Raw genomic sequence first — 24787 nt, 5'->3', positions numbered from 1 at the left:
GGCTGCATCAGTCACCGTACACGTGTAAGGCCAGTCGTCCAGAACGCGCCAGTGGGCGGCACTGTTTATAAACCAGTCGGCGCGGATGACGAGGGAGGTGGTAAAAAATGAAAATATTAAAAGTTGGTCAACAGTAAAAGATGAAAAAGAATCCAATGGTGGGGGTGGGGTTAAAGAGTCATAATTAGGTTCAAAATAGCTCTGGCCATACCTCTCTGTCTCTCTGGTCTCTGTGAATGTACGTAAATAGTATTCTTTCCATTTCAACTCAATTGTTGAGAATCATAGTTGTGGTAGTCATTTTTTAAAAAATCTAAAAATAGTTAGACATAAGACATGCATTAAGATCAAAGTTCGGCTTTTGAAATGAGAATATATATGACGTTTTAAACATTATATGATGTTTATGCTCTGACTTTTGTATAAAATTTTATCTTTCAAAATGATTTTTTATTTTTAAAAAAATAAAAATCAAGGACATTTTGATTTTTTTTTGTACTTTTAACGGCTAAAATTAATGAAATTATTCTAATTGAAAGTTTAAGGGTCCAAAATGAGATATTTTAAAGTTTAGGGGTTTGTAAAATTGGGTGAAAGTTCAAAGAGCCAAAGTGAAGTTTCCCCCTCCCCCCCCCTTTTTTTTTTATTCTGAAAAAAGGTGAGTTAGGGAGATTAATTGTGGCTATCCTACTTGAGCATGACCATAGTAGCATCTATTCGCTGGGAGCCACATAGGAAGGGCCTAGATGGTGGGAATCGCAAGCGCTCTCTCAAGTCCGACTGAGCCATAACCTAACTCAGTTCCACCAAGACATCAATGAAAATCCAAGGTGACTAATACTAATCAGACATATGTGGAGATTATCCATTGGTGAGATTCGACTAATTGAAAACTTTATTGAGCTATTGAACCACTACCCTTGATGATGAAATGAGAATCATTAATTCTACTAGTATCAGCCGCTTGGCCTGCTTTGAGTTTTACTGATACTTTGATGAGGCTGGATACTCTGATTGAGGGAGTGTTTAAGATTTTCACCATCTATACCTTTCATATGTGTCATTCATGTACGACTCTCGACAAGCATGTGTTATTATTCTTTCAAAATCGATGTAACTTTTTAAAATTATTATTGAATTTGAAATAAATCATTACTAATTTTTATTTAACAATAATTTTAAAAATAATGTCGAGAATAAAAATTGAATAATGAGTACCATAATTCATTAAAAAAAGGTAAAGTGAAGTTTTGGGTAAAATCTAATACTCATATCCGTCATATGAAATGGATGTGTTGTATTGCATGGAGGAAGGGTTGGGGTTAAAAGAGTAATAATGAGATTCAAAATGTCGTGACTCGTGTGTGCGTGTACGTGTACGTGTGTGGCTGTGTATGTTTGGGTGAATGGCACATGGGGGTTGTGAATCTGAGTGGTGTGTGCTGATTGGTCTGTTTTGTCAGAGTGTGTCATGACTTTCTTATCCACCAAAATCCAAGCTTGCATTTTGTGCCAGGACTATTTTATCAACATGTGTGCATTTTTTTTTTTTAAGTGAGAAAATATCATAATATTGCCTTAGTATTAGGTTAATATTAAATTAATCATTTCTCTGTTTTTTGTTGGTTTTTCCGAGCTCAGATTCCCAGAGTCATTTTTCAATTCAGGCTTGACTCTTGGATCATATTGATCTTAGCCCGATTTACTGTCTCCCGTCAGATCAACGTCGACTCGCGCTTTTTTCATGGGCTCTTCGGCTCCGTCCGTGTCCATTGCCTTCTTGCGTTGCTCTCTAGCAACCTCGCTTTGTATTTTTGTTTTTGTGATTTTTTGGCTTTTGTCTTTTTTTTCTTTTTTTTTTTCTTTGTATTTCTGTGGATGTTCACTTTTGGTGGCCTGGGAAAAAAAAAAATCATATAAAATTATAAATATATCCCAAAATAAAATAACAAATTTATCACAAGTGGCGGATCCCACTCACCCACCCTCTCTCTCTCTCTCTTTCGGGGGAGGGGAAATCCATTACCCACTGTCTCTGGTGGTCGCCTCAATCCCCTCCACCAATGACGTCGGCCTATTTCTTCCTTTTATATTTTTATTTTAGTTTAATATTATTTTAAAATGATAAACTAATCTATTTGAAAAATACCTAAAATTGACTTGAGACATTAAACTAAAATTCAAAGTAATAATATGGTAATCACTCATCATGTCAAAGTTTATTTATTTTTGGAAAGCCATGTCAAAGTTGGCATATTGGAATAGAATCTTTGATGATAATCTTAAAGATTTAAGACTAAAATTATAAGGAGAGCGGCGAATCGTGTTCGACTGTCTGGTTATTTAGAGTGTACTTGTGTTCTACTCTTTCTACTATTTGTATTCATTTTTTTTTTTTTTTTTGTTTGGCAAAAAAGTAAAAAATAAATGGAGATTGAAGAAAACAAAAGATATGATAATGAAAACATAGAAATGCTTTTAGTTAAAAAGGACAGGCATCAACTTCCCTTCTTATTAAGCATTCTACACTTTCCTCTGTCACTTTCTTTTCTTCTTCGTTTTTTTTCTTATTGAATTTTGGTGCATAGTCAATTGATATCGTATGCAGTAAAATTAATTAACTAAATTGAAAACTTTATGCCTTTGTCTTTGTTGAGTAGACTATTAGTCTTGTGAAAATGGAATAGAATGGACCCTTGATTTGCTAGGCATCAACATCCAACTAGTAGTGATTGTTCTTATCACATTCCACTTATGTGCCACTTTTTTTAGATTTGTTTTCTTATATTTGCTTACTTTGAATCCAAAGGAGACTTTTTCTTCAAGATTTCGGCAATGTTTAATTTTTTATATATTTTTTTCCTATTGTTGGACCGATGCTTCATGCTTTTCTCATATAATTTCCTAGATTCCAAACAAAGGGAAGAAAGCTATCAAAATGGTTCTTCTTGTGATACATTTTGTGAAAGGATCCTCCACCCTACAAAAAAAAAGATAAGGGTTGTGTTGGGGCGAACCCCGTGCGCGCCGGGCATTGACGCCTCATTGATGGTTTGGCTACTCCGATAAAAAAAATTATGATTCCGTTCGTGTTGAACCTCAATTGCAAAAGACTACTTCTTTTGATTCCATCACCAAAAAGAGAACTAATCAATCATCCCTCCTTGTTAATCTTTTTCTTAAAATCAGCAAAGCTCACTAATAAACTCAAAGTTTTCAATCAAAAGAAACTTTTCTTTGTTGTGGGACGAGGGGGTCTAGGGCTTTTTTGGCTATGCTTTTAGCAAATTTATATCATAGTTCTCACAAATCATCACTTTCTTCTTTTGAAACCTGTTGGCTTAATATTTCTTGGAATTTGATCTAACCCAGATGAGAGATATAAGAGAAAAACATGAATACAAATTTTGGGTCATTTCCTTCTCCATCTAGAAAGCTCTCTACCAACATAAAATTAATGGCTGCCATTGTCGGTGAGGAATCTGCACCATTAGCTCCATCTTCAGATCAATACAAAAATCAATTATTAGCTGTTCAATCAGCTGGATATAGCTCTGAGACACATTTGGACACCAGAAAAAGAAAAATAATAAAATAAATAAATGACTTTGTTGTGGCCTACTTGGAGTTGGGACCAAATTTTGGTGGGAATGGTTCTTGTTAAATGGCCCAGCAAAAAGAAAGTTCTTACAAATGGACAAAGCAATTTCGTTTGACAAAACATTTTAAGACTTTTTTATTCTTTCTCTTTTTATTGTGATGCGACATAAATATGAAAATAATTTTAAATATTTTGTGTTTTAATTTCAATTATGAGATAGTATGAGATAAAAATGTGTTTCTAGCGTTACTCTATAGTTATAAATATGTAATATCTTCCTTGGAATATGGAGTGGAAAGTGTAGACCAAAATTAAGGAGCTAGTTCTAGTGATTCACGGCTAGTTTTACGTATCTAATCAAGTGCTAAAATAGTCAAATAAGTTAATATAAACTTAATTAATCATGTTGTCAAAAGTTAATCCAATTCTCCCCTAAAGAGTTTAATATGCTTACGTATCTAGAAGATACAGATAAGGTTATTTATTTATTTAATTTTGTTTTTCCACTCCAAATAATAGATTAGTCTTAAACATCTAATCTTTGGAAGATAAGTAAGGGTGAACCTACATTGAGGCTTTGGGGGAGGGGGACTAGCACCCCCCTAACCTTTAGAAAATTCTAGCTCCGCCCCTAAAAATAAGACAAAGTAGCTAGTAGCGAACTATATGATCACACTATAATCAAACAAATTTGTACGTGATGCAACAGAAACTTACATTGCTAAACTTTTTGAAAGTGAATATATGTACATAATAATCTTTAAAATGATCATTTCCAATCATGCCTAATGGTATATCTCAGAAATTCAGAATACCATAATCCAACAAAATTATGATCTTTCACTTGATAAACACAAAAACTTATAGTAGTAGACACTTAGAATTCAGAATAGATGGAAATAATTACAATTCGAAAAATAACAAAGTTTTCATTCAACTCAATCTATTAAACCAATATTTTTTTTGTAAAACACGTGATTTTCACACGAAATTTCTTCAATCAAATTTAGAAGAAAATTTTATCTTTTTAAGAAAAAAAAAAAAAAGAAAAAAAATAGGGAGGGTAAGTAAATGGGGTAGGTTCGAACGGGGTAAGTAAACGGGTCTTATCTATTCAAGCTATTCAAGCAAATGGGGTCTAAACTGTTGAAACACATGTGGGATTAGGCAGGATTTGTCCATGCTAGCTCTCACTCACATAGGCTACCCATTTGCATGAGTTAGGAATCCAGTATAATTGAACAGTTAGTCTTTCATAATCATAGTACCCTCACTGTTTGAAGCAGACAAAGAGGGTCATAATTCTGGGCTTGACCTTTCTTGGCAGCACACAGGGAGGGAGGGAGGGAAGTTAGAAGTCAGCAAAGGTTTGGCACCCAATACCCCACCAAGTGAAAAGCTGGAAAGTTGGGGAAGAAAAGCCATTAGTCAATTATCATTATGTTGTAAACAAAGGAAGAAAGAGGTGTATATCTGATTACTTTTCTATCACATCCTTTTCACATTTGATATAGTCACCAGATGGGGCTGGAACCATCCCTTTTCCCTCCTTTTCCATCCCATAATTGTGCTGTATGATTATTATTATTAAAACAGCTACCCACTCAGCCATCCATGGACACCATGTTCTTTTTCCCCTCCCATAATTGTACTATGGATTCCTATCAAAATGCTACTGCTTAGCCCTCCACGGGCACCGCAAGTTGCCTTTTGATTGGACAATAGAAGACCCCATGTGTAGCAGGAGACACATGTCCCGTGATTGGTGTAGTGCCAGCACTCCCAGTTACTATTTGAAATAATTAGTCCACAACAACAATCTTCCATATCTAAAGTCCAGGTCTTCACACCTCCAGTCAATGGCCTGTGAACTGTATAGCATAAAGGAGTAGTTTGCTAATCTGTTTTGAAGGGTGTTTTTTTATTTTGACATGAAAGAATATGTTTTGATGTGATATATGGTTGAAAATTGTTTTTTGTTTTATTATTTAGAAAATATTTTGTGTTTTCGGTTATTTGTTAATGTATTTGTCTTAAGAATATAAAATAAATAACAAAGACAAATACACATAGTACAAAACAAAGAGCTATCTTATAATAGAACTAATATCTAATACCTTCTCTTGAACTTCAAGGGGTTGGTTCAAGTGGTAAAAGCTTTGGTCTTGGTGAAATTTTCATCTAGTCTAAAGTTCGAATTCTCTTGGGTGCAAAGTGCTTTGCACTGGTCCAACGTTTACCAAACATAAATGTGTACATAAAGTGGCCTTGCCTTGAAGGGGTTGCTCGTCATTAAAAAAAATAAAAGTATCTTCTCTTGCAGAAAGAATGAAGCTTCCGTTGAGATATATTGGCCCTATTTGTTCATGCTTCTTAAAGGGTGTTTTTGTTTTTTGGAAAAAATGTTCGTGACATAAAGATGAAAGTAATTTTGACGGATTTATGTTATACGTTTGTTAATAGTATTGTTTTGAAAAGAAAAAAAAAAAGAAAAAAAGAGTGATCAAACAAAGCTACAATTGTATTCAAGTTTTTACAAATTAGTTGCTTTTTAGTGCTGAAGTGAGAAGTGTAACAAAAGAGAAGGTCCATCCGGCTTAAATGCCTCCCGAGTGTAAAAATTGGTCCAAGGAAACTGAAAAGCAAGTTATCCTCTTGAGTGTCTTTTTTGAGTAACAGGGATGAAGCCAAAAAATTGTATTTAGGGTCTAACATGCAACGTGAAAGTTGTTGTTTTGTTGTTGGTGCCATTCGAGCAGGGATGTCATGAGCATGGGCAAGTTTATAAACTATGTATTAGTCTTGGAACCTTTTCAAAGGAAGACAACTGTGGGAACCAAACGCTTGCCGATAATGTTCACCTTTTGCGTCGGTGTGATAATATTCTAAGCAAATCCAAGTCGTTCCACAAGGAATTAGAATGTCACGAAACTATATAAAAGTAGCCAGCATGGCGCAGCTGCCATAACCATTGAAATAGAATAATGGCCAAACCACCACCACCACCACCACCACCAGTGTGAGGGTCATTTTATAGGTGTATTAGCTTTAGAAAATGGGCAGCATCTCCTAAAAGATCTCTCAGTGGACATAACACAGCAGAAAATGCTACATATATATCACAAGTTAAAGATTCTGAGTTGATGCTGTCATGCTGCGGGAAAATTCTCACCCCCTAGCCATTTTCTGCTTTGATTGCTAGTTCCAAACAGCCAATTCCAATCAAAGCTTGAAATATTGCAAAACATAATGATGGGGGGATGAATCAAAACAAAAAAATCATCACATAAACCTTTTTGTGTTCTTACTCAAAGCCCTTTTCAGTTTTGTCAATCACAAAGCATCGGGTTGTTATGAACTAATCTAATGCTTTCAAATAATGCAAACAATTCTTTATCGTCAAGGCATCTCATCATATAGAAAATACTAAAGGACAGCATCATCACTCCAGTTTGGAATCTGCATATGTTTTATTCTCCACCACCACAATGCAAGCCGATATTCTCTGCCACCTACCACTAGCTGATTCCTAGCTGAACTACACATCTTTCTTTCCTACCAATCTACCTTCAATAATTGTCATTTACTTCTCCTGGAGAAAGGAATTTGACAAGCCATATACAGGCAACGGGTGCCCAGGAGATCTCATAAGGTGCCAGCCCCCTACCAATATCAACTGCACACAGCAATTTCAGAAGGTAGAAGAAAACAAAGTAGAGGAACACAGCATTGAAGGAAAGCTTGCAAAAGCTCCTGTGACACAGTAAATTTCTTGACTAGAGGTTGCACTCTAACTGTCATGAAACCCTGCATTTTCTCATAGAAGGATGCAAAAATCATCTTGTGTTAAATGGAATGGTAATTTTGGGTTTTTGGTATTTTAGCAATCATACTGAACTATTAAAAGGAAATTCTCAAGTGCACATGAACTATAAATTATTCACCCACAAATTACAAAAAGAAAAAAGTATGTCAACTGAAATCTAAAAAAGCAACCATGGTAATAGTCATTCACAGTATCAAATCTCATAAATGTATGTGAATGGAATTTTTAGTTAATAAGAAATTGAAATTTATGTATGTGAATGAAACTAATTGCTTTCAAAATACATTAGAGTGAGTGCAATGATATCACAGACATCAAATGGAAGAAAACTTTAAGATCTCCAAATCTCATTCTTAAGAAGACCGGCTTGGACAAGATGAAGACTTAATGTGGTTGTTCATGGTATTTAGATCCATTTGATGCCCATAAAACATAAGCATGCCAAAAAGGTTTGCATTGGACTCTGCAAAGACAACGGGGAGTCCCAACTGTTACACAACCCCATATTGGCAAATCTTACAATCTTGTCACATTATAAGAACCTTACATCTGATTGCCAAAGTCCCCCATACATGCACAACCATATACAAAACAAATGTAGATTATGTAACTAATTTTGCCTCAGCTACAAGGATAAGACCAATAACGATATGATAAGGATCAACATTTTTCAAGAAGAGTATAGTAAAGGTGCCACGGCATTTTAGACTGAAGCAAGCAAGACTGAAACTTAAAAGATTGACTTTGGGGTTAGGGAGTTGAATGAGATTGTTCAGTTTTGACAACAACAGCCATGAGAGAAAACACGCTGCCTTATCACAAGTTTAAACTCAAAAGTGGGTAAAGTAAGAGAGTGAAGAGAGTGAACACATCAATTATACACATGCTTTCATGGAGAGACAATAGCCTTATGTAAAAGTGATTAAATACTGATGAAACACCCAGGCTAACTCACTAGCAAAACAGTGGAAGACATACATTGACCAACTTGAAAGACATCCTGTGGTTGCTCAGCCAAGCTAATTTTCTTCCATCCAAAAACAGCATACAAGACCCACACTTAATTGTGTGTCTATCCCAACCACATAGATATTATGATCACCTAAAATGCTTAGTGAAAGAATTGAATAGGTTTTTCCAATTTTCTTTTATCAATGGCAATTGTAGGTGCAAATTGGATAGCCTTACCACTTCCAAGAACCTACCTTCTCATGGCTTGAACTAAAACCTCCGCCCTAATCTAGGACTATCTGAAGTTGATATTGTACAGAGAAATCAAGCTGAAACACAGAATCGAGGTTTCCTAATAATCTTTGAGTAAAAAATCTGTTGTCATCACCAAGTAAATATTTGTAAAGCGACCAGACAAGAATCAAAAACTAACCTTTGAATCATCTCCTCCAGCAGTGGTGAAGCCAGAAACTTTTTCTTGGGAAGCATGGTTAACATTGATCCTATAGATATATATATACCCATTGCGCATTAAATCTAATTCCTCTACATCTAAAAAGAGGGCAACTATCACAAAACTACAAGATAATTATAGTGTTTCAAAGTTCATTTTGGAACTAACCATGCTGAACCAGATCATAAATTTCTTTGGTAGAAAATTCATAATGTCTATGCTTGTTCGTTACAAAATAATATCTTTTCGTATAATATATGAATGTTTGTATATATATAAAGAATGCTTATACTTGGTATGTAATTGATGGATATTTTTTATTTAATTGAGTAAAGGGTATAATTTTAGGGGTTATGAGTTAATCTGCATGCATATTTTCCATGAATACCTTATAAATAAGGGGATATAAGTATTCAAAATATCTTTATTGAGAGTGGGGTGGGGTTTATTTTTCCAGGTGTGACTCGTGAAAATCATTTGATTACTAGGGAGTAGGGAGTCTAAAAGGTTTCAGAAACTCTTGGGGCGCCAACGGCCTCCTCTAGTCTACATGAGGCTCCGCCACTGTCCTCTAGTCCCCAGTAAGTTCAACACTATGGCTATTAAACATGGCCAAGCGGCTAGGAGATCTACCTCAAATCCTGCAAGTCTCATTATGGAACTCGACTCACCAATGCCTTAAACAAAATAAAAAAGAGCTCTAACTTCTAGACATAAGCAAATGATAAGAGCAAATATCTTCCTCCAGCCATATCCTACCCCCATTCCTCCCCCCGTGTTCTTCCAAATTACAAAAATCCTGCAAATAACAGTTAAAAAATCTTGAACTCTGTAAAAGGGTGAAGGTATTTCCTTGGCAAGAAACTGGATATCTTGCTCAAGTTTTGTTCATTTAGCTTGATTGCATTGCATATCTATAGATAGATTTGCAACAACAAAAAACATCATATTTTATGGTCTTTAAATTGGCATTGCACTTACCAAAAAAATTCAGCATTGCATTTTCTCTTGCACCATTGGTCAAGCCAATGAGCAAATAAGACTCACATACCTGTAGCTTCTCCTATCAAAAGAAAGAACTCACCAATAAAATTTTTCTTATGTTATACTATATAGATTCTTATTTCAGTTTCACAAAGCCACCACACGTCATGTCAACAACTATAAATAAACAAATAGCATATTCCTTGATTTCAGATCAACAAAACCCAATTTCCAGTTATAGCAGGATAGTTCCAGTCTTTACTAGATAAAAAATTAGTGTGGCTCATAGTTCTCCTCTGCTATTATAGACTTCAACCAGCATCAGCAGAGTCATTGCTCTATTGGGCATACCTAAACAATGAAAATAGGAACTCCCTTCCTTTATGAAAGCTTGAGGTCACTCTATCCTGAGTGTAGCAACTTTAGATTTTAAGCTCCCCCTTTGTTGATTCTCCTGGCTTGGTCAAGAACATGAGAAGCTTCCTAAGTGACTTATCTGTTAACACATTGATTGAGTACATTGCTAAAGGTGAATTTGACATGCTTTATTTAGACTTCTTCAAAACAATCAGAATCACGATTTATAATCTTAGCATGCTTTCGTCCCATTTGAAAATAAATGTTCCTCATTACATTATCAAGTATAACAAAGTCAAAGCAAAAAAAAAAAAAAAAAAAACCTCAAATCAGATATGTGACTGCAAATTATTGATGCTATACAAGATTGAGTATTATTTTACTTTTAACATAACCATCATATACCCTTTTCAGTACAATCTTTAATAAGATCCAAGTCACAGATATCACCCTATTAGGAAAATAAAAATCCCTAGAGATCCAATAATCAAATGTAAAGATGATCCAATAATCAAATGTAAAGATCTAAGGCTTTAAAACTGCTGTTACACAAAGAGAAAAGGTAAACAGAACAGTGGTCCTCTACACTATAATACAGAGAAAAAATTTCCTCCTCACCCAGCAGTGACCATAAAAGCTACCAACCAAGAAGCCTATGCCTGCTTAGCGATGATCTCCACTCATTTTTCAGTCAAACTCCGCAATTCTTCAACATAGCCAGGAATTCATCCAAAGAATCTGTCTCCTGTCCATCCTACAAGTTCCTACAAAAATGCACAAGACTCGATAAGACAGTGATCATAATTCAAAAGCAATGACAAATATATCCAAAAGTGATTAATGATTAGGCAAATCCCTGAACTGTGCCTTAACATAACTCCCCAACAAGAAGCCAACTCTTCAAAAAGCAGCAGCCATCATGGAGAGAACTCTAAGGAACCCGTCAGTTTATGTAAATCATAAAACTTTAGCAAAGATAAAACTTTCAATTTTGTTTTGAAAGACCTTGAAGTTAATAATAAGTGAGAGAATTAAATATCTTGCAAGGTCTCAGTCAAATTAAAGGGTTTACTTCTCTGGATTGCAAACTAATACTCTCACAACCCCACCTTCCCCCCTGCCTGACAAAAGAGCGTTCGTGCATTATTAATTAGGCTAAAATGCTAAGGAAAATGATTGAATGGAGCAACTCAAGAACATTTGCTGATGCTGACATCAGATGTGTTGAATAGTGACTCATTCTTTTGAATAATCATTTTTCGGACAGAAGAAGGTTATGTATAAGGAGGTAGTGATACTTGGAGCCCTGTGTTCACATAACCTAGCAGTTCTCTTAGAACAATCTTTGCTACTAACTCAACCTATTGGATTGTGATTTTGCTAATATTGCATTTGATACGGATTTGCATGTCAGAACCATTGATACTTCCAAAACCCTCAAAAGATCCTAAGTTTGAGGGTTAATAGATGAAAACTTACTCCAGACTACATCCTATAAAGAATTAGCTGCCAAATTATATATGATCAACAAGAAGATATTTATCCAAGGTTGATTTAGGTGCTAATAGATGACAGCAATTGTGAATCCACAGTTGTATTAATTGAACAATCCCAAATGGGCGTGGCTTAGTTGAAGGGCATTGGGAAGCCAACACCAGGAACACTTCAATATCTCAAACAACCCAATTCATGAATTCAAACCATTTACCCAAAATATAAAGAAAAAAGATCCATCCTTGATCATCACCAATCATCATAATCCAACATTACCAATTTGAAGAAGAGTTTTTTTTTGTTTGTTTGTTTTTTTTTTTGCAAACAGCGCAATTTATATATCCCCATAATCCACCTAAAAATCAACCTAAATAAAAATTAATCCATTAATTTAATCAGAATCCAAATTAGCATAAACCCCAATTAACATAACTAAAAAGAAAAGGAAAAAAAAAAAAAAGGAGAGCAAGAAATGGACAGGAATAAGTTACTGTGCATGAATCCCAGTAAGAGAGAATCAATCAGAATGGGTGTGGTAGTAGTAGTGGTTGTAATTGACAGCGGAGGAAGATTCATCGGAGTCTTCGACCTCGTCGTCGTCGGAAGAGGAGGAATAGGAGTAGTAGAAGGAATTAGAAGGAGGGAGGCAGAGGAAAGTCCAGAGGCAGAGAGCCAGGCGACCCAGTTGCTGCAATGGGAAGCAGCAGATGAGATCCAACAGCTGCTGGCTGCTCAGCCGCTCTGGCATGCACGCTATGAACTGCCATGCGTCGGCGGACACGTGCGCCACCGAGAGCACCATCAAGCTGTTGAACACCATTTGGCTCTCTCTCTGTATCCCCTGTTTTTCTCTCTCTGTCTGCACACAAGCAAAGCTCTGTTTCTCAGACTCTTGTCTTATCAATTGAGGTTTGGTTTGGTTGGTTTGTTTGTTTGTTTGATTGGCTTTGTTTTTTTAGAAAGTCAAAGTCTGTTTGCTTCTTCGATTGTTGTTCTGGTTGAGTTTCTAAAGCTTGAGTCATTATTTTTTAATTAAATAATTAATTTTTATAACATTCATTAAACTATATCGAATATTGATCAAATTTATACTATTTAATTTGACAAGTTTAAAGAATCTTCATTGCCTCATTGCAATGTTAATCTGATCTTCCTGTTTTGGAGCACCATATTATACCCCTTCCAATAACATTATACGAAGGGAAATACCTTTTATTATTTATTCTCATACTTCACAGGAAAAAAAAAAATGAAATACCATCAAATCTAATCTTAACCATGAAATAAATACTCGTGGCCCCATCAACATCATATTCCAGAGATTTTAAGAGACAACCTGTGATTCATTAACCATTGGCCATTAATCATTTTTACCAGCTGGGCAATTTTAAAGCAAATTTCTTTGTGCTTCTCCACACCCATCTAGGTGGGTGGTTTACATTGTTTTACGCTGTTAAGTCCACCATTCTCTTATATTCAATCAAAAACAAGTACTCCAGGAGGATGTCATGAAGAAAAATCGAGGATTTACGTGCAAAAAATATGGGTTATGAGAATTCAGGCATGGTGACGATGATATTGATATCTGTGGTTCTGATGATGACGGGCCATGCAAAAGGGAAAAACACATTCGTAGTGTGCACTAAAGATTGCATGCCTATATGCATGGCTTTAGGCGGTGCGACAGCGTCGGCTCCTAAGTTAGGATGTGCAGGCGGTTGCAAACAGTTACAAGGTAAAAGACCTACGCTTGGAATTCCGGCTCACTTGTAACTACGGGCGTACAAATTAATCGTTTATCGCTTACTGAATGACATTAATTGCCTACCACGTCGGTTCGGTTCAATTAATTGGTATAAATATTTTTTTATCGGTTAACGAATTAACCGATAAGTAACCAATAATAAATATTCCATGACCAATTTATTAGTAGAAGTGTAAAATGTATGTATGATGGACCCTTATTATGTTAATTAATGGACCCATTTAAGATTGTTTGGTTCAATAAGCTATTTTAGCCCAAAAAACAATTTGAACCCCCCAAAACAATCAATTTTTGGCCCAATTAAAAAAAGTTCACAATTAACCGATTTTAACCAAAACTATCGAAATGTAATTGGTGAATTAACCGATTTAACTAACAATTCCGATTAACCAACCAAAAATGGCTATACCCCGAACCGATACCCATCCCTACTTGTAACCAAATTCTTGTTACAGAGGTTTGTTTTTAGGATTTTTGTAATTTTATAAGGCTGATGTATCTATGATTTGTAGAAGTGATCATAAATGGAAGAGGTATTTTAAATGTGCTTACTATTTTAGTACACAGTCTTTATTAACTAATGTTGTAGTAGAATGCGGCATTGCTGTGTTAACTATTAAATTGAAATGATAGTTTATGCGGCTTAGAGTGCCACTTAAGTAATTGATGAGTGGTCGGACAATTACTCTTAGCCACTCCCATGGTAAAGGGGTGATCGGTCGCCACTTACTGAACCTTTGAGGTGATAGCACAACCCCATTAAGAGTGGAGCAATATATGGTGGTTGTGACCATCCCGATTTGGTGCAAAACTGAGTGCACCAAATTTGGCATGTACCAAAATAGAGCCTGTTAAGGCTCAAGTTTTCTTGTCATGACTTCGTAGAAAAATGAAATCGTCGAAATACTAATAATAAATCAATTAATTAATATTGCTATTAATTCATTATTTTTGCTGAGAACACCACGGAAAACACCTTATATCTCAATGGATAGAGATCTCAATAATTTCAGTGTTCAGATTACTAGAGTTGGAACAATAAATATAAAAAAGTTATTATTGGGACTTACTTGCCTTAATAGGCCGGTCTCCAGTAACATATTTTATAATTTTATACTCATATTTCATAATATTATACTAATTTAGTTAGTTTTTTCTCCTTATTTTATCGAAGTCACCTGCAGACTTTTTCGACACTCAACCAGCTGTGTATCAATGAATTACCATCTGTCCAGTTTCTCATTTTATTACTACGTACGTACACACCAATTTCAGGTACGTACGTGGGTGGTTTACCTTATTTTTGGAATATATATATATATATATATATATAGGATCAATATTTTAGATAATTTCAAATGAAATAAATCGATTTTATACATTAATTCTCTCATTCTATCAATATATAACACGTCCAGGAGAAGAAGAAGAAAATGGGTTACAGGAAGTTTTCCATATTGATCATCTGTATCTCTATGTTGGTGACGATGGCCTATGCAGCAGCAGAAGCAGAAGCAGAAGCAGCAGCGGGAGGCACTTTTTCAGCCTGCATGAAGGATTGCGAGCCTATATGCATGTTTTTAGACGGTGCAACGACGTCGGCTTGTGATAAAGGTTGTGCCCTTGGATGCAAACAGTTACAAGGTAAACGATCCATAGCCTCCCTCAGGACCCTGATCACCACCTAATTCCAAGGATATGCAACCCCTGATTTGAGCCTCTCTTCTCTTTTCTTTTCTTTTTTTCTTCTTCGATATTCTTCCTGATTTCGATCAAGCTCATTGTACAAAAAAAGTGTATCTATATATGCAATGTTATAATATATATATTCAAAATACATTTTGATATTTAGAGGATTCTTTTATATTTTCTAGTATACGTCGATTTATTCAATTATATATAGATATAAAAACTTATGTAACGTAAACAATCAAGTGAGATGAGAGCACAATACAGGCATATGGACCATTCAAATTAAGTGGTCGCTGTAGGTGTCTAACACCGAACCACCACTTGCTTCCGTTCTTATTTTCGTATATTAGATTTTCCTACAAACTTCAACATGGCCAATATGTCAAAGGAAAACTTTGTTTCATTTCATTTTGCCTTCAATCTTTCGTTGATTAAGCCTACAATTGTTTCGACATAAGATGTTTTTCATCGACAAAATGTTTTTGAGCTATATATTCATTAAATCATATTAAGCTTTAAATTACAATAATGTCTTAACCGGGTCTCGGTAGGGTCCCAACTGTGTTTGGTTAAAGTCTATTAAATTGACATATGTTTTTAAAACATGTGATTCTTATATACATTTTTTTTGATTTTGTGGTTAAAATCTTATTTCACATATTTAATGGTATATATAATGTCATGTGGTAAATATATTACCATGTCATTTAATAATTCTAATTATTATAACATCATATAAATCCAACATAATATATAATCTTACCAAAGGATAAAGAATAAACGACACGACGTTTTACTCTGAAGAAAGTAGCAGAACAGGGGATAGGAGGAAAAGAAGGGGGCCAACATCATCATCATCGTCGGGCATCCACGAGTAGCGACTAGCAAGGGTGTTGTGCGGATAACAAAATCTGAAGGAAGCGAAGAAACGTTAAGCAATGGAGGCATTGAAGGTGACTAGCTGGCAGCCACTGAGGCGCCTCCTTCGTTTCGCAACGACCCCAACCTCCTCCGCCAGACTCGTACTCGTCAGATGCTCCTCCTCCTCCTCCCCTGCTGCCGCCGCCACCGCCGGACGCAACCGCCGATCTTCCTCTTCTTCGTCTTCCACTTCCGACAGAGACGCCATTCGCGCCATTCGCTTGAAAAAGGTGTCCAAACCAAAAATAGAATTAAGATTTTGAATTGCAGTAAGTTTCATTTTTTCAAGACTCTGTTTGGTTGCTGGGAAAAGGTAGGGGGAAAACATGAAAATGAAGGTTTTTTCAAATAACATGTGCTATGTGGAGTTTCAATTGTGGTCTACAAAATTCAAAGCAGTTAAGAAAAAGCTAATCTCATTATAGATGTAGGGAGGAACAGAAGAAGGAAGTTGGAAATTTTGAATGCAAAATGTTTCATTTTTTAAGACTGTTTAGTTGCTGAGAAAAGCTAGCTAAAAAATGAAGGATTTTTTTTTTCTTCTTCCGAGAATCTACTATTATTTTTCTTCATAAATTGGAACTTTGAAACCAAGATGACAAGTTGAAAACAATGTAGGTGGAAGAATTGCGGACCAAGGGCTTAGAGCCGTATGCTTATAAGTGGGATAGGACTCACACTGCTAATCAGCTGCAGGATATGTATAAACACCTGGGTAATGGCGAGGAGTCCAGTAGTGAGGGCGATCACGTTTCCATAGCAGGAAGAATTGTGGCTCGCAGAGCATTTGGGAAGCTTGCCTTTTTGACGCTACGTGATGATTCCGGGACAATTCAGGTTTTGCAGTACTTACTATGTTTTGTGGTTTATTTTAGGGTGAATATTATTGATTCTGGAGTTTTTGGTTCTGTTTAGCTCTTCATGTCGTGTTCTCTTAACATGGTTGAAGAGTAATGATTTTATGCAGTAAGTTAAGCGGTGATGCATTTTGTCTGGGCTATTTATAATTTTCATCTCACTTAAAAGATTATCAATTTTTTGTTGAGTTTATTACATTATTTATCTTCTGGGTGCATAGATGGCGTTATTAATAGTTCCAGCATAATCAACTATAAATAAGTGTAGCAAGGCACTCAATGAAGTAATGAAATTTTTGCTATCAGCTTTACTGTGAGAAGGAGAGGCTTGTAGATGATCACTTTGACCAGTTAAAGACGCTTGTTGATATTGGTGATATACTTGGTGCAAGTGGTTCAATTAAGCGGACAGAGAAGGGTACGTCTTGCATGATTTCTTGATATGTAGTTTCCTGGGTAGTAGAGTGCTTATGTGATATACATACATACATACATGCATGCATATGTATATATGGCGTAAAGGGACTTTTCAAACTCCCAGGCAATATGAAATCAAGGCTTACAAATAGTCATTTGGGACTTTTTGTTTCACCATTTTCTATAAGTGATTACTTCTAGTTTGGTTTCGATGGCCACCAAGAAGACAATTATATCTCTAATAATAAAAGACTATGTTTCATGTATAAAGGAATTTTGAATTGAGTGAAGGGGATGCATGGATCCTTCCCCTAGTTCAGCTTTCTTGCTTTGCTTTGTCTAGGATAGGTGCTTTGTTAGATCCTAGAAACCCTAGAAGGTAGTAACATTCTCTATTATTTCTTTTTGATTTATGTTTGATTAGGGTCCTTGTATACTGCCTATGTATTGAGGCTGTGGCGTCTTTCCATCTTTCTTTAATATGCCCTTAAAAAAATCAATGTTGGGGTTTAGAGTTCACTCTCTTTACTGATTTGTTGTGGTTGCTGGGCTTGCATGCACACCTCGGTGACACTAATGTTACCTGATTAGTTCAGGGCATCCAACACGACCTGTTGCATATTAAAATTTTCTAGTTCCAGTCATGAAAAAAAAAAAAAAAGTCTTTGGTCCGAGTCATGCCACTTTCTTTGTTGATATTTTATTATGAACCTCCACATCAAAAGGTTTGAATTAATTATTTTTTGTTCCTTGGTTTATGTTCAGGAGAACTTTCTGTTTATCTCAATTCATTTGCCATTCTAACTAAATCTCTACTCCCATTGCCGGACAAATTTCATGGTCTAACTGATGTGGATAAGCGCTACCGCCAAAGGTGAGTTCATGTTTTAGATGTTGTAGTTGTGCATACGTGTGTGTGTGTGCATTTTTTGTGTAATGCCAGAGTGAATTATATTACAAAAGAAGTAGAACTTGAAATGACTTCATGAAATTATCTGCAAATGTAGACGATCATTTATGAAGGATGTGATTTTCGTAATAATTTATGAAATATTCACCAAGTTGGGCGATCTTGTGATTTTTCAAGTTGCACTGAGGCCCGTTGGTTATACTGTATGACGTGAGCTGTTTGAGCTAATGAAAATTCTGTATAGATCCTGAATATGGTGCATTTGGCATAATAATTGTTGTGGATTTTTATCAAACACAAACTATTAATTTCAAGTCTTGAACACTACTAGTCTAATGTAATTAGAGGAGTGCTACACATACTCCCAAGTGTTCACTCCCAAGTACTCACTCTTTGACATGATAGTGAAAATCACCATTGGATGAAATAACAAATGAAAGTGCTTGTAACATCCGTTAGTGATTTTCACTGCCATGTCAGGGAGTGAGCACTTTGAAGTATGTGTAGCATTTCTCTTGTAATTAAGTGTTTATCTTTACATATTTTAGCTTATTATGTCTCTTTGAGTTGCTAAATTACTATTATGATTGCTATTTATCCAGTTGTATTTGTTTCTATGTAACAACAGGATGTATTGCCAAAGTCCTTAAATGCAGTTGCTTTGGTGGAACACCTTATATATTTATCCAACTTCATTTTTTTTCTTTCCATTTTTCTTGGGTGCAACACCTGATAAAATGTTATCCTTTATTTCCACAATCTCTCCATGGTCATACTTCTTTTCCTTCTCAATGCTTGATTCTGCTTTTAGATGCCAGAAATCTGGTTCCCGGCAAATTGGTTGAATCCTGATACCTGACTGTATCTGTGTGTTATCTTTTCTATGCTTAGGTATGTAGACATGATTGCAAATCCAGAAGTAGCTGATATATTCCGGAAAAGAGCAAAGGTAGGTTATCTCCCTATACCCCCTTTCCAAAAGGTTAAAATGGCCTTATGGAGCTTTCAAGTTTTCATTATCTATTCTAAATAAAATATTTCTTTATTCTTATCAAATAAAATATTTCAAATTTAACTGTAAAACTGCCAGCTGTATGATACTTCCGGACATATGCTTCATGCTACTGTTTGCATATCTCTCGATATTTTTCATTGAAGCATCAATTAGATGGGATTTTTCCCTCCAAAAATACTTGTCAAAAGTCTTCATTGCAATGTTGAGTTAGCTATATCATTGAAGAATTTGATGGCTTGGAATTAACAATGTTATTATGACGTCAAGTGACATCGTAAAGTTGTGCTCACTCTCTCTAAGACTCTAACAGATCACCTCTATTATTCTGTGGCAAGCACTTAAGTAGTGGTGACTTTCTAATGGTATTTTGGTGTCTTCCTTTCAAATTATCCGTATCAGAACCTCTTTGTGATTGTGGTGATTGTTATATGATCATTATTTTCTATGAATGCTAAAGTAATTTGATAAATGGAAGTTATAGTAAATGCATACAAAGCTCCCGAGTTTGAAATTCTTATTCTATTGTCGGATTTTTCAACCTAGCACCAATGTAATTTTGTGGATTGCTTTTCATTAGGTTATCCTGTTCTTTTATTTATGCTGAGCAATTAAAGTTAACTTTTCTGAGTAGATTGTGTCAGAGATACGCAAGACGGTGGAATCTTTAGGTTTCGTTGAAGTTGAAACTCCAGTTCTACAGGTTTGTCGATATCTTCATCGTCTCTCCCTGCCTTCCCTATTTTATGTAATGCAATATTGTATGTAGAAAGATTGTTTGCACCTGGAGCTTGGCTTTAATTGATTTGATTATCTAGGGAGCAGCTGGTGGAGCAGAAGCTAGGCCATTTGTTACATACCATAATTCTCTTGGAAGGGACCTATATTTGAGAATAGCAACTGAGCTTCACTTAAAGAGAATGCTGGTAAGATTTTACATTTGATCTATGAACTCTCGTTAGTCCAGAATATTATCCAGCTCAACTCATTTAATGTTGAACTCTCGTTAGTCCGGAAAATTATCCAGCTACCTATGTTGCTGGAAGTTTCTCCTGCAACCAAACTCAAAAACTCAAAATAGTCTCACTCCACTTTGTTTAGTGCATTTCATTCCTCTTTAATGTATAGAAGTTTTTTTCAACTAACTCAATTAATTTTTTTTTTTTTTTCTGCCCTATCATTGTTATTGTAGAGCCTTCAATTTGAACCAAAATAATTATTTCTTTAGGTATGGTCATGCTCCCCTAGGAATCTGACATGGTCAACATTATGTCACCATTTTTCTAGGTGTGCTGCTTGAATATCTTAACCATATGCTTGTCCTATTATATTATTTTCTGATATATAAACCTTTTTACATGCATAGTTGCTGGTCCAACAATGGCTTAAATATCTAAACCATTTTCTGATATTATGTTTTCTTCCTATATAGGTTCTGAATTGGTTTGGACTTAAATTTATATCTTGAATAAAATCTGTCTGTGGATGACAGGTTGGGGGGTTTGAAAAAGTATATGAGATTGGGCGAATATTCAGAAATGAAGGCATTTCAACTCGTCATAATCCTGAATTTACCACAATAGAGGTAAACTTTTCTCTATTTTTGCTTTTGTTTGACCTAGTACATAGTTTATGGCAATGTACTTAAAAGTGAAATTAATTAGTGATTGCCTCTTATAGCATATGTTATGTTGTTAGCATTTCAAGTCTGTTAAATGAAGCTCTTATCATTATTGGTTTTAGTTTGATCATAGATGTATGAAGCGTATTCAGACTACCAAAGCATGATGAACATGACAGAGGAAATTGTTACTAGATGTGCTCTTGCAGTTCACGGGAAGCTTGCCATTGACTACCAGGTAAATGATTGCTCAATTGCAGTTCTTTAGCATCTAACAATACCTGCTTTTTAGTGAAATCTACTGGGCATTGGATTCATTGCCAAATAATTGAAACCAAAAAGTAGCCACTGTCAATAAAAAATTAACTAAATATCACCTCTTCCTATTTCAATATTGCTTCTAATCTAAGATTGACTGCTCCCTGCCCCAAGTATGAGTTACTTTGTCAAACTTTAATGACTGCTCTATCATATAATAGTGTGATCAGTTTCTCATAAATGGCAATTCTAGTAGTTTTAGTCAGAAAAATGTTATGTTGTGCCCGATTTCGGTTGCTTCCATAGTTTTCACATGTGAGCATGCTGCTGATTGTTTCACATGCTTGGAATTGCTGTGGAAGCAACAAATGGGCAATGATGCCTCCCTTCAGTCATATATGATAGTGACTGGTCTATGCAGGGTGTGGAGATATGTCTTGAGCGACCTTGGAGGAGGGAAACTATGCACAATCTTGTAAAAGAAGCCACTGAAATTGATTTCAATGAGTTGGGCAATGATCTTAAAGCTGCTAAAGATACCACTCTGACGGCCCTTGGAATCAACCTTGATAACAAAGATAAATCTTCTATTGAAGCATGTCCATCTGTTGGCCACCTCCTTAACGAGGTCAGCCAGCATCTATATATCAAGGAAACAAAACTTTATTTTCTATGTGCACATATGCAATAGACAGTATTTCCTTGGTACCGTTGGTGGACCTTTTTTTCCCCCTCCTAGTTTTGTTGTCCTAGATATCCACTTTCAAAATCTGCAATCTCTAATTGCTTTGTTTTCTCTATAGTCAGAGGCTGTTTGTATGAAAAACAATAGAGCTGAAAAGGAATAGTTCCCTTTTATGTGCAGTTGCTTTTCTTTTCATTTGTGTTATCCAGACTTTCTCTTACATTTAGCCTCTCTCAGTATTTAGTCGTGTCATTTGCCCAGGTTTTTGAGATTGTTGTCGAACCAAAGCTTCTGCAACCCACATTTGTTTTGGACTATCCTATTGAGATATCTCCTCTGGCAAAACCACATCGAAGGTAATTAAAGTTGTTTGGTTACATACTACCTACGCTGCAGTGCATAATTATTGTGAACAGTTTGTGGGATATGGTGTAATCTTGTAGTTTGTGTGTTTTTATGTATTTCCATGTCAGTTGCATTAAATCATCAAATATGACTTCAATTTGGAATCAAGTTTATCTTGTGATTTGTTTTTGATTAGTAAGTTTATCTTGTGATTTTGAACCTGAATATATTTTCTGGCCGGATTTGTATTCAAATCTTGTGTATTTCTGGCATTCTAGAGCGCCTTTATTTTGCATGAAAATTAACTGAGAAATTTCTATTCTGATAGTAGAGATATGGTTGCAGGTTTACAACTAACAGATTCCCGTACTTAAATATATGTACATGAATATGGGTAATCTTATGTGCCTATTTGTTTTCCTCCATGTTGTCTTTGAGCAGTACATTCTCATTTTTCCTGTCCTAAGAAGAATGATCTTCATAATCAAAACTATTGCATACTTATTTCTGATGCAACTGTGGAAATCTGGTTAATTCAAATTTATTTATAGTTTCTGCTTTATGCATTTTCCTTCCATGCAATGGACATGTGATAGTAGGGAGATGATTGGATGAATGGCTTATTTGTTATATGGGAAGAACGTGGAATGCTGGTTAATTCAAATTTGTTTATAGTTTCTGCTTTATGCATTTTCCTTCCATACAATAAACATGAGATAATAGGGAGATGACTGGATGAATGACTTATTTGTTATATGGGAAGAATTCTTTCTCATCTATTCTTAATCTTTCCACATTAGGCATGCAGGGTTAACCGAGAGATTTGAGCTTTTCATCTGTGGTCGTGAGCTGGCCAACGCTTTTTCTGAATTGACTGATCCTATGGATCAGGTAAACTTTTGGATTCCTGATTTGGCTTCTAAGTGTCAACTTCTTGTAACAAATATACAATTAAGGAGCATCTATTTTTACAGCAGTTTCATTCTTAATGAATCGAAGATGGTATGATGACTAGATGTTTGAAATAAAATTAAAGAAAACACTTTAGAATGCTGCAGAAAAAGTGTTCATTGTTGATTGTAGTATACCATTGCCATCATTGTAAACTAATAACTTGCGTGAACATTCTGTAACAAGTGAAGCACAACATAGAAAAAACAAGTGATATGACCAATGCGGATGTGATAAAATTGAATTATGCTCAATACAAGTTTCCTTTTTGTACAAGCTTGGTCGATTTGAAGAACATGATGTATAATGGGCTGGATAGCATCCACTTACCAGATTTTCCTTGGATAGACTTGGATACTAATCCTCAAAATTATAATATGCAATGGAGTTTAGGAGGTTCTGTTGAGGTTTATATACTAAACGTAGTCTAGTGTTGACTTGTACCTGAGTTGAAGTACATTGTTTCATACTCATTTGTGGTTGTGTTTGCTGCATGTTAAAAACTGTAAGTGGTATGGTTTTGGCTCGAAAGCAGAAATGGTTTGTGATTAATCTTATCTTTTGGCAGAGAGGACGCTTGGAAGAGCAAGTGAGGCAACATAATGAGAAGAGAGCAGCAGCTCCTTTGGATACACATGGTGCAGAAGAGAGAGGAAATAAAAATGAGGATGACTCGTATGAAGTGACTCTTGATGATGACTTCTTAACAGCTTTGGAATATGGAATGCCTCCGGCTTCAGGAATGGTATGGTCATCCTTTTTCTTTAAGTAATCTTACTAGAGTTGTCGAGGCAAGGATAGATTGAGCTCTTAGTTTTCATGCATCTAGAAAGGGCATCAGTAAAAAAAATTTCAAATTCTTTCCATATTTGTGGTACTTGATATTATTTTGTATGGCACAAGCTGCTCAACAAGAATGAACAGATGTGCTTGTAAGAATGTGTGTGGGTGGACGGGTGTGCACATGCATGTGCTACATCTGTTCATTCTTGCAAAAGAAATGGAGGAATAAGAAAATCAAATGATTTTATTTTTTACTCAATGCTATTGTAATTACATCTCCCTGAGCAATCCTTAATTGAAAAAGTTTGTTTTCAGGGACTTGGAATTGACAGGCTAGTGATGCTTCTAACAAACTCTGCCAGTATTCGGGACGTAATTGCTTTCCCCGTCCTTAAGATTCAGCAGTAGTGTCAAAACAAATGGTCTGGTGGATGAGACTTCTTCTGGATCAGCGCTCTCCAATGTCCACCTTCTTTTGGTAGTTAGTGCCTTTGCTGTTTTCTTCAATACCTCATTTATCATTTTTTAGGAAGATTTTGCCTTGTATGTGGAGTTTGATTTAGTCTGGATTGGGGGAAAAAAAGAAGCCTCAGTACTCATTCTTAACACAAATACAATATAGATTCTTGATTTATTAGAGTCCAGGGTATTCTTTCTGCAGGCGGTAGTAAATTTTGACTAGGTTGAGACACTTAAGGCTGCAATAGAATTTCATTGACTGAATATGATACTCATGTTGTCTGCTCTGGAAACTGGATTTATACCTAGTCTTCCTTGCTTGCTGAGCACAAATCCTGCCCATACATCTTATTAACAATAATGATGTGTTTATTGTTATTTTTATATAGATAAATTTTAATCATGTTCTTGATTCATGGCTGCACATATATCAAGATGTATTTT

General features: G+C 35.5%; 1 protein-coding gene across 1 annotated transcript; it reads left to right on the top strand.

Annotated features, from left to right (window-relative positions):
• The first annotated feature begins 15923 nt into the window (after nucleotides 1-15923).
• Nucleotides 15924-24759, top strand: LOC132164082 (lysine--tRNA ligase, chloroplastic/mitochondrial). Its single transcript, XM_059574498.1, has 14 exons — nucleotides 15924-16275; nucleotides 16664-16882; nucleotides 17209-17320; nucleotides 18085-18193; nucleotides 19121-19178; nucleotides 19876-19944; nucleotides 20060-20167; nucleotides 20734-20826; nucleotides 20996-21100; nucleotides 21542-21748; nucleotides 22067-22161; nucleotides 22951-23041; nucleotides 23670-23846; nucleotides 24200-24759. Exons 1-14 carry the CDS (start codon nucleotides 16063-16065, stop codon nucleotides 24290-24292), a joined length of 1749 nt encoding a protein of 582 aa, XP_059430481.1. The 5' UTR covers nucleotides 15924-16062; the 3' UTR covers nucleotides 24293-24759.
• Nucleotides 24760-24787: the final 28 nt, after the last annotated feature.

Source organism: Corylus avellana, chromosome ca10 (genome assembly GCF_901000735.1).
Source record: "Corylus avellana chromosome ca10, CavTom2PMs-1.0".
NCBI classification, from domain to species: Eukaryota; Viridiplantae; Streptophyta; class Magnoliopsida; order Fagales; family Betulaceae; genus Corylus; species Corylus avellana.
This window is presented reverse-complemented; position numbering and strand designations above follow the sequence as displayed.